At 48.6% G+C, this 10,973-nt stretch overlaps 1 protein-coding gene across 1 annotated transcript; it reads left to right on the top strand.

Moving 5' to 3' along the window:
* The first annotated feature begins 208 nt into the window (after window positions 1–208).
* Window positions 209–10,448, top strand: LOC136291414 (17-beta-hydroxysteroid dehydrogenase 13-like). Its single transcript, XM_066186461.1, has 7 exons — window positions 209–487; window positions 2,279–2,386; window positions 3,078–3,209; window positions 3,855–3,961; window positions 7,581–7,718; window positions 7,968–8,084; window positions 9,061–10,448. The coding sequence occupies exons 1-7, from the start codon at window positions 278–280 to the stop codon at window positions 9,146–9,148; spliced, it is 900 nt and encodes a 299-aa protein (XP_066042558.1). The 5' UTR covers window positions 209–277; the 3' UTR covers window positions 9,149–10,448.
* The last annotated feature ends 525 nt before the right edge of the window (window positions 10,449–10,973 follow it).

The raw sequence follows: 10,973 nt of genomic DNA, 5'->3' as shown, positions 1-10,973 counted from the left end.
TTATCCCAACCTAGGATTCGCCATTTCCCATGTTATTGTCCCTCCACCGTGGAGCAGGGGAGAGGGACCGACAGCGCACCTCGGTGGGCACCCGCCCCCGGCCGCGGCCGGGCCCCCGCACGCCGCCAGCCTGGCCCCGCCCACAGACGCGCCCCCGCGCTCAGTCGCGCTCTGATTGGGCGTCGAACATCGGGGGCGTGGCCTGGGCAGGCTGTGGGGCCGGGTCGGCGGGGTGGTCCCGGCGCAGTTCGCGCACTGGAGGAGCTCCGGGAAAACAATGAATCTGTTCCTGGAGCTTCTCCTGTTCCTGGTCACGCTTCTCTACTCTTACCTGGAGGCTTTTGTGAAGCTCTTCGTGCCTGTGAGGAGAAAGTCTCTCAGCGGGGAGCTGGTGCTCATCACGGGCGCTGGCCATGGCGTCGGGAGAGCGACCGCCTTGGAGTTCGCCAAGCGCCAGAGCAGGCTGGTTCTGTGGGACATCAATAAGGTAATTGGGAACATCAGTAAGGACACACTCGTGTCCGCACTCCGCGACCTCCCAGTGCACGGGGCATTTAGGGGCGGAAGAAGGGCAGCACCCCACCGCACCCCCATCGGCTCCTTCCAGCCCGCTGCCGCCGGCTCCCGCTCGGCTCCTCGGGCTGGGATGCTGAGCGCCAGGAGAGGCTTTGGCCGCACTGGCAACAGAGGATGCGGGGCTCTGGCCCCACGGGCACTCGGTGCGACTCGGGAGGGAGCAGGCAGCAGGCGGCAGGGCACCTGCGAGAGGGAAAGCAGTGCTCAGGAAACTGCTGCTGGAGCCGCTGCCTGGGCTGGCAGAGAAAGCCCGCGGAGACCAGAAGGCTGTTTGCAGAGAGGAGCGGGTGTGCCTTCACTTGTTCTCTCTGTGGCCTCGGGTGTTCTGTGTGCCTTGCTGGGAGATGCGCTTTCTCTGCACTCCCATCAGCAGCATCGCTGTGCCGGGCTGTGTGTGAGCTCCGCTGCCCTCTGGGCAGCTGCACGCGTAGATGGCACCTCTCTAAATGTTTACACTGGCCCAAGCCCTTTGTTTCAGATGATTTGACTGGAATGCAAAAGAGCTGTGGCATGGGGAGGATGGGCAGATACAAACATGCAGCATGGCATTCAGAAGGGATCCAAGCCAAGTGCTGGGTATAGGTGCAACAGGGTGGATGAAAGGCTGTGCTTCCTGTTTCTGACACAGTGGGTCAGCAAAGGAGTTCATCATGAAGCCGCATAACAGAACCCAGCCCACCACAAACAAAAATATGCCAAACCGGAGACAAACTGAGCAAGAGGATGGATAAACAGGAAAGATAGTGTTGAATATTTTCAGTGTCTGTTTGTGGTACCCATTATGCCTAAGACCAGACATTGGAGGGCTGGGAGGAGGCATGGCACCCCTCTCCCAAAGTGTACAGTGCTGCAGTGAAGCAGAGAATTGTTCATGTTCACTGGATAGAATGGGGGGATTAAGGTATAAATTTAGAAGCGAGCGACACCTGGCTTTATTGCTGGGAAGTAGATTGTAAGCGTGGGTGTTAGCCGGAGCTGAAATACAGTGCCAAGAGAGGTTGTGCATTCCAGAGGATTTAGGAGTATGCTCTTCCAACCCAACTACCTTGACATGGTCTCCTTCTTGGGAACTCTCAGCATTAAACAGCAGTTGGTGTTGAGGACAGCCACCCAGTCCACCACAGGGACGGCAGAGTTCGTAACCTAGAGCTTTTCACTGCAAAGGTTCCCACTGGCATGGCCTTCTGGCACATGGGATACAACCAAGTCACTTTTGCTCTGGGAGCTTCTGACCTCTGTGTCTCAAAGGTCATTCTGAAATTAAAATCGTTCTACATTGTGCACTGTGGAGGACACCACTCTTCTCACACCCAGTATGTAAATACAGAAACACATAGAGCCAATTTTCATATTTCAGGGTGTCAGCCAGGCCTGTGTTTTAAGAGCTGTTTACACTCACAGTGCTGCCTGCTGTGCTGTGATAGGCACTGTGTGGCCCCTTTCTGCAGCCTTGCTCTGTGTGCCTTACCAAGCCAAACTCAGTCTTGTTGCCAGCCTGCCTTTCTGGCTGTCACTACACACAGATCCTGAATTTAAGGCCAGAATGCCTGTCCTCACAGCAACCCCCCTACAGCTCTTTCCCTGGGTAGCCATGAACTGCTCTGGGGCTGGGCAGTGGTTGCCCAATCCAGGGACATCTTCAGCCCCTGCTGCTCAGCCATGGTGAGGGGACAGCTGTGCACGGTGTCTTTGCCTCTTCCAGCACGGCGTTGAGGAGACAGCAGCAGAATGCCAGAAGCTGGGAGCCACTGTTCAAACCTTTGTGGTGGACTGCAGCAAACGGGAGGAGATCTACAGCACTGCAGACAAGGTGGGGCAGCAGGGGCACGGCCAAAGGCTTTCTCAGCCATGCTTGATTCCCCGAGAAGGCAGGAAAACTAGACAAGAGGTGTGGTACACAAATCCTGCAAGCCCTTGGAAGCTCCCTACTCCTCGCAGCTCTCTGGACACAGGGTGCTGCAGCACTTCCAACATCACAGCCAGTCCCATCCTATTTGAGAGGCTCCAGCACATCACCTCCTGTTGCCAAGTTTGCTCTCTATGGTTCCAGCCTCTGAAGGAACATAGACAGCACTGAGGACATCTGGAACATTTTATTGTAATGGCTGTAGTCCAGCTGCCTCAAAACAGTCTGGACCTTCATGGTCCCAGCTGTGACTACCCAGTCCAAACGGTGCACAGTTTGTGGAACACAGTAAATACTGGAATTTATTAAAGGAAGAGAACCAGATCTAAACCAGATTACGTGGCTCTACTATGGCAAAGTTCCTGCCACGTCTGGAAATGTGGCATGATCTCCTTCTCCCTTAAAGATGCAGTGTTAAAAATTTAATTAGTTATGGCTCATCTTCCCCACCCCTGCATATCTTGGGGTGTTTTTTTGTTTTGGTTTGTTTTGGTGTGGTGGGTTTTTTTGTTCTTTTTTTTTCTTTTTTTTTTTTCTTTTTTTTTTTTCCCCTGAGTGACAGCACAATTTTGGGCTTTTTTCTTCTCTCCAAAAGGTGAAGAAGGATATTGGGGATGTAACCATCCTCGTGAACAACGTTGGTGTGATTACAGCTGCTGACTTTCTCTCGACTCAGGATCACCAGATAGAAAGGATGTTTGAAGTCAACATTCTGGGTCACATGTGGGTAAGGGCCACTACAATCTCCATAGCTACAGTTTGTTGGGAGTGTCATTGAGGAGGCATATTCAGACCAACCATTATTAGCAGTGAATTACCAAATGAACTGTATAGCCTAGGGGCACCTAAGCAGACTGCAGACTGTGTGCTGGGAAACTGGAGTGGCCTCTGGCAGGTGTGAGCTGGCTGGTGACAGCCTCATCTGCCGCACACACTGGCCTCTGTCAGAGGTGTCCTGGGGCTGACAGGGTGGGAGGGTTTCAGCAATACTTGTTTGTGGCAGAAGAAAAGAGAAGCCATAGGTTGACAAGTGGTTTATTGTATGTGCTGGGGGTGAGACTCTGCCAGCATTTCTGCTGACACCTGAAACCTTAAAACCTGCAAAGGAGAGAAGTGGAAACCAACTCCTGTTTCTAGCCAGCTGCTGAAACCTTTGGAGAGCAGGTTGCCAGCTGCACCACTGGTCAGAGAGCAGGTCTCCCTGTGGCTCTGGGAATCTGCATTTGAGCTGTGCAGTTCGTAGCTTTAGGGATAGCTTTGGTCACCTAGTGAATGACATTGAGGGTCAGTGCTGAGTACGCCTAAGAAAACAATGTTCTTTTCCTCCTTCCTGCCCCCTGCATTTTGCCTCCTGGTTTAAATGACTTCCAAGACCACGAGAGCTTTTCTGCCAGTCATGATGGACAACAACTACGGGCACATTGTCACGGTGGCTTCAGCAGCAGGTCATCTTGTGACTCCTTTCATGGTGGCATATTGGTAAGTGATTTTGAAATGAGCTTGCTTCATTTTTTCAAAATTTAATTGCATCTTCTCCCTCAGAAAGTACTGAGTAATTAGCTCTGAGTGAATCCTGAGCAATGTTTGTATGAAAGAACAGTCATGTGACACATCTACTAATGAAAGACTCTCCTGTTTTCTCTCCCCACCAATGCAGACTTTTGCTTAGCAAAAAAGGTATCTTCTTCCCTTCTCCTACTTAGATTGTAGTTATTCTGTGATTTGTTGTAGTGTTGTCAAGTAAACCCTTAGTGAGTAGCTTTTGATCTTTTTGCCATTGTGACATTGACCGTAGATTATAAAAATAGAATCATCAGGGTTGGAAGAGACCTTCAAGATCATCCTGTCCAACCATTCACCCAGCACTGTTACTGTGACCCCTAAACCACATCATCTAGTGCCAGATCCAAATGCCTCTTAGATACCTGCAGGATGGTGACTCCCCCACCTCCCTGGGGAACCTATTCTAGTGCCTGATCACCCTAACAGTGAAAAGATTTTTTCTAATATCTCATCTGAATTTCCCCTGTCTCAGCCTAAGGCCACTTCCTCTATTCCTATCACTGCAGGCATGGCAGAAGAGATGACCCCATCTCCCTCCACCTCCTTTCAGGGAGTTGTAGACAGTCATGAGGTCTCCCCCTGAGCCTTCTTTTCTCCTGACTAAACAAACCCAGCTCTCCCAGCCATTCCTCATAAGACATGTTTTCTAGACCCTTCACGAGCCTTGTTTTCCCTTCTCTGGACATGCTGCAGCACCTCAATGTCCTTTTCAGACTGAGGGGTCTGGAACTGCACACAGCACTCAGGTGTGACAGGGAACAACCACTTCCCTGTCCCACTGGCCAGGGTGACATTGGCCTTCTTGGCCACATGGGCACACCTTGGCTCAGGTTCAGGTGCTGTCACCAGCACCCCAGGTGTCCCCTTCTGTCCCAAGCCTGTGTCATTGCATGGCTCAGGGGCAGAGCCTGACACTTCACCTTCTTGAGCCTCCTGTAGTTGTGTCCTCAGCCCACTGATGGAGTCTCTCCAGGTCTCCAGCAGAACCTTCCATCCCTGGAACACATCAGCACTTCCACTCAGCTCAGTGTCTCCTGCACAGTTACTGAGGGTGCCCTCCATCCCTGTGTCCAGATCATCCGTAAAGAGGTTAAACAGGACAGCCCAAAGCAGAGCCCTGGGGAACACCACTGGTGACCAGCTGCCAACTGGATTTATCTCCATTCACCACAGCTCCCTGGGCCCAGCCATCCAGCCACATTTTTTCCCATTGGAGAGTCCACCCACCCAGCCTGCAAGCAGACAGTTTTTCTAGGAGGATGCTGTGGCAGATGGTGTCAGACACTTTACTGAAGTCTAGATAGACCCTGGATAGACACATCCACAGCCTTCTCCTCATCTACTAGGTGCGCCACTTTGTCATACAAGGAGATTAGGTTGGTCAAGCAGGGCTTTCTTTTCATAAATCCACGTTGGCTGGGCTTATGTGGTTGTCCTGCATGTGCCTTGTAATGGCACTCAGGATGATCTCTTCCATAACCTTGCCCAGAAACAAGGTTAGGCTTACAGTCCTGTAATTCCCCAGACAATCCTTCCAGCCCTTCTTGTAGATGGGTGTTATATTTGCTGATTTCCAGCCAGATGAAACTTGTCCAGTTAAGCAGGATTGCTGATAGGTGATTGAAAGTGGTTTGGCAAGTTCTTTCAACAGTTCCCTCATTACTCTGGCACGGATCCCATCAGAGGTCATAGACTTGTGCGTGTCTAATTGGCACAGCAGGTCACTAACCATCTCCTCCTGGATTATGGGCCCTTCCCTCAGCTCTCTGTCCTTAACTTCCAGCTCTGGGAGCTGAGAATCCTGAGGGACAACTGGACAATATTAAAGACTGAGACAAAGAAGGTATTAGGTTCCTCTGCCTTTTCTTCATCCTCTGTCACTACACTACCTTCTGCATTCAACAAATGATGGACACATTCCTTGACCCTCCTTTTGCTGTATTTATAGAAAAGTTTTTGTTGTGTCTAAGCCCAAGGTCTAGTTGGGCTTTGGTCCTTCTAATCTGCTCCCCATGTGACCTTGCAACATCTTTATAGTCCTCCCAAGTTATCTGACTCTCCATCTGGAGAGAAAACATTGCTTTTTTCCCCCCAGAGTTCCAGCCTAAGTCTCTGTTTAATCAGGCTGGTCTTTTTTCCCTGACCATTTGTCTTTGAACCACATGGGGACAGGCTGCTCTTGAATATTTCACAATTTCTTTTTAAAGCATATCCAGCCTTCCTGGAGCCCTTTGCCCTTCAGGACTGACTCTGTCAACCAGTGCCCTAAACAGGGCCAGGGTTTGCCCACCACAAGTTCAAGGTAGAAGTTCTGGTGCCCTTCTTTATTTCACACACTATTGAAAACTCTGACATTTTGGGGTCCCTTTGCCCAAGACTGCCACCAACCACCACATCACCCACCACTCCTCTGTTCACAAACAACACATCTACCAGGAAACCTCCAGTAGGCTCTCTTACCAGTCGTGTTAGGAGGTTGTCTTCCAAACGCTCCAGGAATGTCCCAGGCTGCTTCCTCTCTGCTGTGTTGTATTTCCAGAAGACATTTGGCAAGTTGAAGGGCTGGAAACCACGAGACTTCTGCCAGCTGCTTGTAGAACATCTCATCTGCCTGTTTGTCCTGGGTGGATGTTCTGTAACAGCCTCCCACCATGAGGTCCTCCCTGCTCACTTCGCCCCTGACCTTCTGCCATCATGACATCAAATTACTTTTCTACTTGAAACATGTCAGGAAAATCATGGCGCAGGCACCAAAAACTTGTTAGACTGCATGTTGCCACCCTGCATCACAACCAGGCTTCCATATAGGCAGCTCCAGCTGCAGCAGGCTTACCCCAGGAACATTGCTTATTAGAGCAATCTTTTCCCGGGAATAGTCCTCCTTAGAAAGTGACTCACTGTCAGCAGTGTGAGAACTCTCCAGCCAGGGATTTTACTGGAATTACGCTGCCAAATCCATAGCAATCAATCAACTGATTCTGTGGTTTTCCTTTCTTTGGAACTGATTTAAACGTCAGGCCCACACCTATTTCCATGGCAGGCTGTTCCTCAGTTTTGCTTGCATAATGCTCCTCTATTTCAAAAGTCACACAGAACTGTTACAAGATGCTCCTGTGTGGTACAATAAACAGTAGAGGGTTAATCTCCGTTTCTATCCTGCCCATCCTTCTTAATTTTAGAGATTCAGGCTGCATTCCCTCTAGGAATCTTCTCTCATGCAAAAGAATAGGATGCCCATCAATTGATAGGCTTCAGTAGCAATTTTCTAAGAATTCCTGATGTTTGTCTGTCTGTTTGCAACTAAAGTGCCTTTTTTTTTTTGAGACACCTGCTATGCATTACACAGTTACTCCACAAGTTTCAATATCTAATCCACCACTACACTCTGGCCTGTCTCTCAGCTGGGTTATATTACTTGGTGGTTTTTGCATCCTAGCCTTTACTGTATGTGTATGATAGTTTAGGCCATTTTCAGTGGTAGAAAGGTGGAAATAGGATATCTGCCTTCTCATTTGTACTTTTTCCCCTCCTGCAGCTCAAGCAAGTTTGCTGCAGTTGGATTCCATAAAGCTCTGACAGAGGAGCTGTCTGCCCTGGGAAAGGATGGAATAAAAACAACGTGCCTTTGTCCGGTTTTTATAAACACTGGATTTGTCAAAAACCCCAGTACAAGGTAACTCTCAATACTCTGCATTCCTGTGCTCCCTTCTTTGCATCAGGGCACTGCATATAATCCCCAGCTTTAGGCCTCTGTTCCAAGTGGCTGTGGAACAACAGTGTGTATCATTGGCTAAAGAAATTCTGCAGTGTCCTTTGAGCCATGTAATTGTTGCCTTTGAATTACCTGAATTTGTGCCTTCTAGATCAGCCGGTACCACCCCTTTTTACCAAACTGCAGCTATGTGTTTGCTTTCCTGTGTAGGCTTGGAAAGATTTTGGAGGTTGAAGAAGTTGTAGAGGCTTTGATGGAAGGAATAGTGACCAACCAGAAAATGGTTTTTGTTCCACCGCAGCTAAACATCGCTTTGCTTTCTGAAATGTAAGTACAAAAGAAAATGAAACAATGGGTGTGGAAACAACAACACTACCTGAGTATGAAAGGTTCAAACTTGTAACTTCTGAGTCAGCAGAAGTTCCAGAAAGAGCTGAGGACCTGCTGCTTATTACTGTTTGTTCCTTCATGTCAGCACTGAGGCCACAGAAGCTGAGAATGTTCCTTCAAAAGGGCTCTACTGCTCTCTGCTATATAAAGCAAGATCTATCCTCTCACACAACTTAATTACCCAGTGCAGCTGCTCTGCTGAGGAGGTGTTTTTACCAGAGCTCCAGTTCCAAATCTGGAATTCACATCCAAACAACTAAGTTAGCTTCTCAGTTAAATCCTAAATTTCAGTTTCTATCCCCCTTTTATCCCATGAGACCCTCAGTAGTTTCTTGTTTGCTAAACCAAACACCAGACAGTGGGAAAAATCATTTTGCAACTCCAAGAGCTGCTTGTTCAGAGTGCACGTCTGCAGAAGCATAGGCAAGTCAAAACTGATGCTGTCAAAGCACTTAGAATACAAGGTGAACTTTGGTGGGGTTTTTCTCATCATTTAGGATGGGGATAAAAAGACAAAAGTCTTTAAGGAAAGTTATCTTAAAGAGTGGAAACTGCACCTTAGCTTTAAGATCTCATCCTGCCACAGGCTTGCTGCTTTTCAGAGCATGAAATGTAATGCACACCTACATCTGTACAATATTGAACCTTCCTGGATCCTGCAGCAATATTGCTGTTCACATAGTGCCCAGAGACACCTGGCATTCAAACTGTCCTAAAAGGCCAGGACTGGACTTTAATTAGGCAGAGATTGATCAGAGCTATGGAAATAATACCCAGTATAATACTTAGTCTCAGTTCATATGAGTGCATGCATTTTGCTCCCAGACCAGCTCTTCTCTCACCTGCGGTACCGCTTTTCCCCATGATTTAAGTTTCTATCCCACTTTCAATTTCATGTCATTGTCTCTTTCAGGGTGTTCCCAGAACGTGCTCTGAACCTCCTGAAGAAGATGACCATTCCAAAGTTTGATGCAGTCATTGGGCAGAGGAGCACCCAGTGAAAAGCAAGGACTGATTCTCATTTCCCAGAGGCACCAGTGAAAACAGAACATGTGCTGAGCATAGTTCAGCTGGCTTGATTCAAACAGAGCTCAGGCAGGTGCTTCCAGGCCACCATTCCCAGGCACACCTAAGGGCTAATCCCACACCTGCAGCTGGAACACACCTGCATAACAGGGAGTGTTAGCAAAGCAGTGATGCAGCTCTAGAAGGGCTGCACTGAATGTACATCCCATCACCTCTATCTCGTTGTGCTGAGGCAGGCAGGAATGCCCACAAAGCCTGTGTTTGGGACATCACAGCTGCCTAGTTGAGTGCAAAGGGATTGCCTGAGAACATGTTAATCTGGACACGTCCCTGAGCAAAAGCTTCTTGCAAGAAGCAATTTATAGAGGAGGTAGGTGGCCTGTTTCATCTCACTTAATAATTTTAAGTTTTAAAAAAATGTGCTCTAATGAACACCTAAAGGTTTGTGTGCATTTGTAATGAGCATTCTTGAATTAATTATTTGTATTATTGAAATAATACAGCCTTGTTTGTAACGTAATGCCTAATTACAACATTTATCAGTTATGCATTAGCACCATCAACACTCCATATTATAAATAAATACATTTTTCTAACCCAAAAGTATCTCTCAGCAATGAAAGTGGTAACCAGGTCCAGGCAAGGACAATGGAGCAGGTGCTGCAATGCTGAAAGGATCAGCCAGAGTCTGCCAAACACCAACCCAGGCTGCAGGGATGAGGCAGTCCCTGGGCACACAGGGAAGCCACATCAGGATCAGTGAGGTACAGGGCCAGGCACTGCAGCCCATGCACGGGCCAGGGCCTAAAGGCAGTGCCAGGGCTGGGGGTGCAGGGGAAGGCTCCAGGCAGCTCCTCACCACAAGCCAGGAGCCTGCGCTGATGGCACAGGAGGTGACACCCCTAAAGGTCTTTGGCCTGGTCTCCAAGAGAGCAGCAGCTGCTGACACACAGGTCAAAGACCCCTCCAGAGCAAAGAGGATCTGTGCACCCACTTGTGCAACTCCCTCCTGCTGCAGGCACTGCCAGCCTCCAGCCATCCCAGGCAGGCCTGAACACACTGCCACCTTTGGCACAGTTGGAGTCTGTCCTCTTCACCTGAGCCTTTCAAGTTGTTCTGTAAACAGGTTCTTCAGAAAAGGGAGAGCCCTCACCACCCAGCTCCTCCTGCTCTTAGCTGGCAACAGGTAGAAGCACTTTTGACAGCTTAAATAAACATACAACTGTTTTCCATTTTGCCCACGGAACGTTTATGTAACAGGACACTTCCCAGCTTCAGGTCTTGTGCTTCACAGTGCCAAGATTCCTGCAGCTGAGATAGGAAAGGAAAAAAGTGGAATACTTGCTTTCCATTCGGTTTCCATTTGAAAACCAAGCCAAAATGTGGGGGGTTTCATCCTTTCTTGTTTTTGAGCTGCATATTGCCCTCTTGCCACCATGAAAGTCCTGTCACACAAGTGAGACACTTGAAGCCACATCTTCGTGGCTTTTTGGTTATGATCACTTCCACCTATTCTTACCTAGTGAGGAATCAAAAAGCCTAAAAATACAGATGCTTCAAAAGTTCAAAAGACGTGTCAGAGCAAGCAGCATACCAGCCAAAATGTTTGTGCTTAGCATTCACTGGAACATAAGGGCTAAATCAGTACTTAACTGATTTGTAGGTACTTGACAGTTTTCTCTTGTATGGCTGGCTAGCATTCTTAACTCCCCACCCAACTTAGCCTCTCCTAGTACCCACCTTCCACATTTCTTCTATTTTATGACTTGAATCCTTGCTCCAAGGAAGGTCACAGTCCAG

This window comes from Chamaea fasciata, unplaced genomic scaffold (genome assembly GCF_029207755.1).
Source record: "Chamaea fasciata isolate MVZ Bird 193981 ecotype frontalis unplaced genomic scaffold, bChaFas1.0.hap1 SCAF_6, whole genome shotgun sequence".
Lineage (NCBI taxonomy): Eukaryota > Metazoa > Chordata > Aves > Passeriformes > Sylviidae > Chamaea > Chamaea fasciata.
The sequence above is the reverse complement of the archived record's forward strand: the minus strand, read 5'-3'. Positions and strand labels throughout refer to the sequence as shown.

What these genes read in the sequence shown, in the direction of transcription:
- LOC136291414 (XM_066186461.1), top strand. Translation starts at nt 278, where the DNA reads ATGAATCTGTTCCTGGAGCTTCTCCTGTTCCTGGTCACGCTTCTCTAC. An exon ending in TTCTGTGGGACATCAATAAG is followed by an intron (nt 488 to 2,278) that starts GTAATTGGGAAC and finishes TGCCTCTTCCAG; the next exon opens with CACGGCGTTGAGGAGACAGC. An exon ending in ACATTCTGGGTCACATGTGG is followed by an intron (nt 3,210 to 3,854) that starts GTAAGGGCCACT and finishes ATGACTTCCAAG; the next exon opens with ACCACGAGAGCTTTTCTGCC.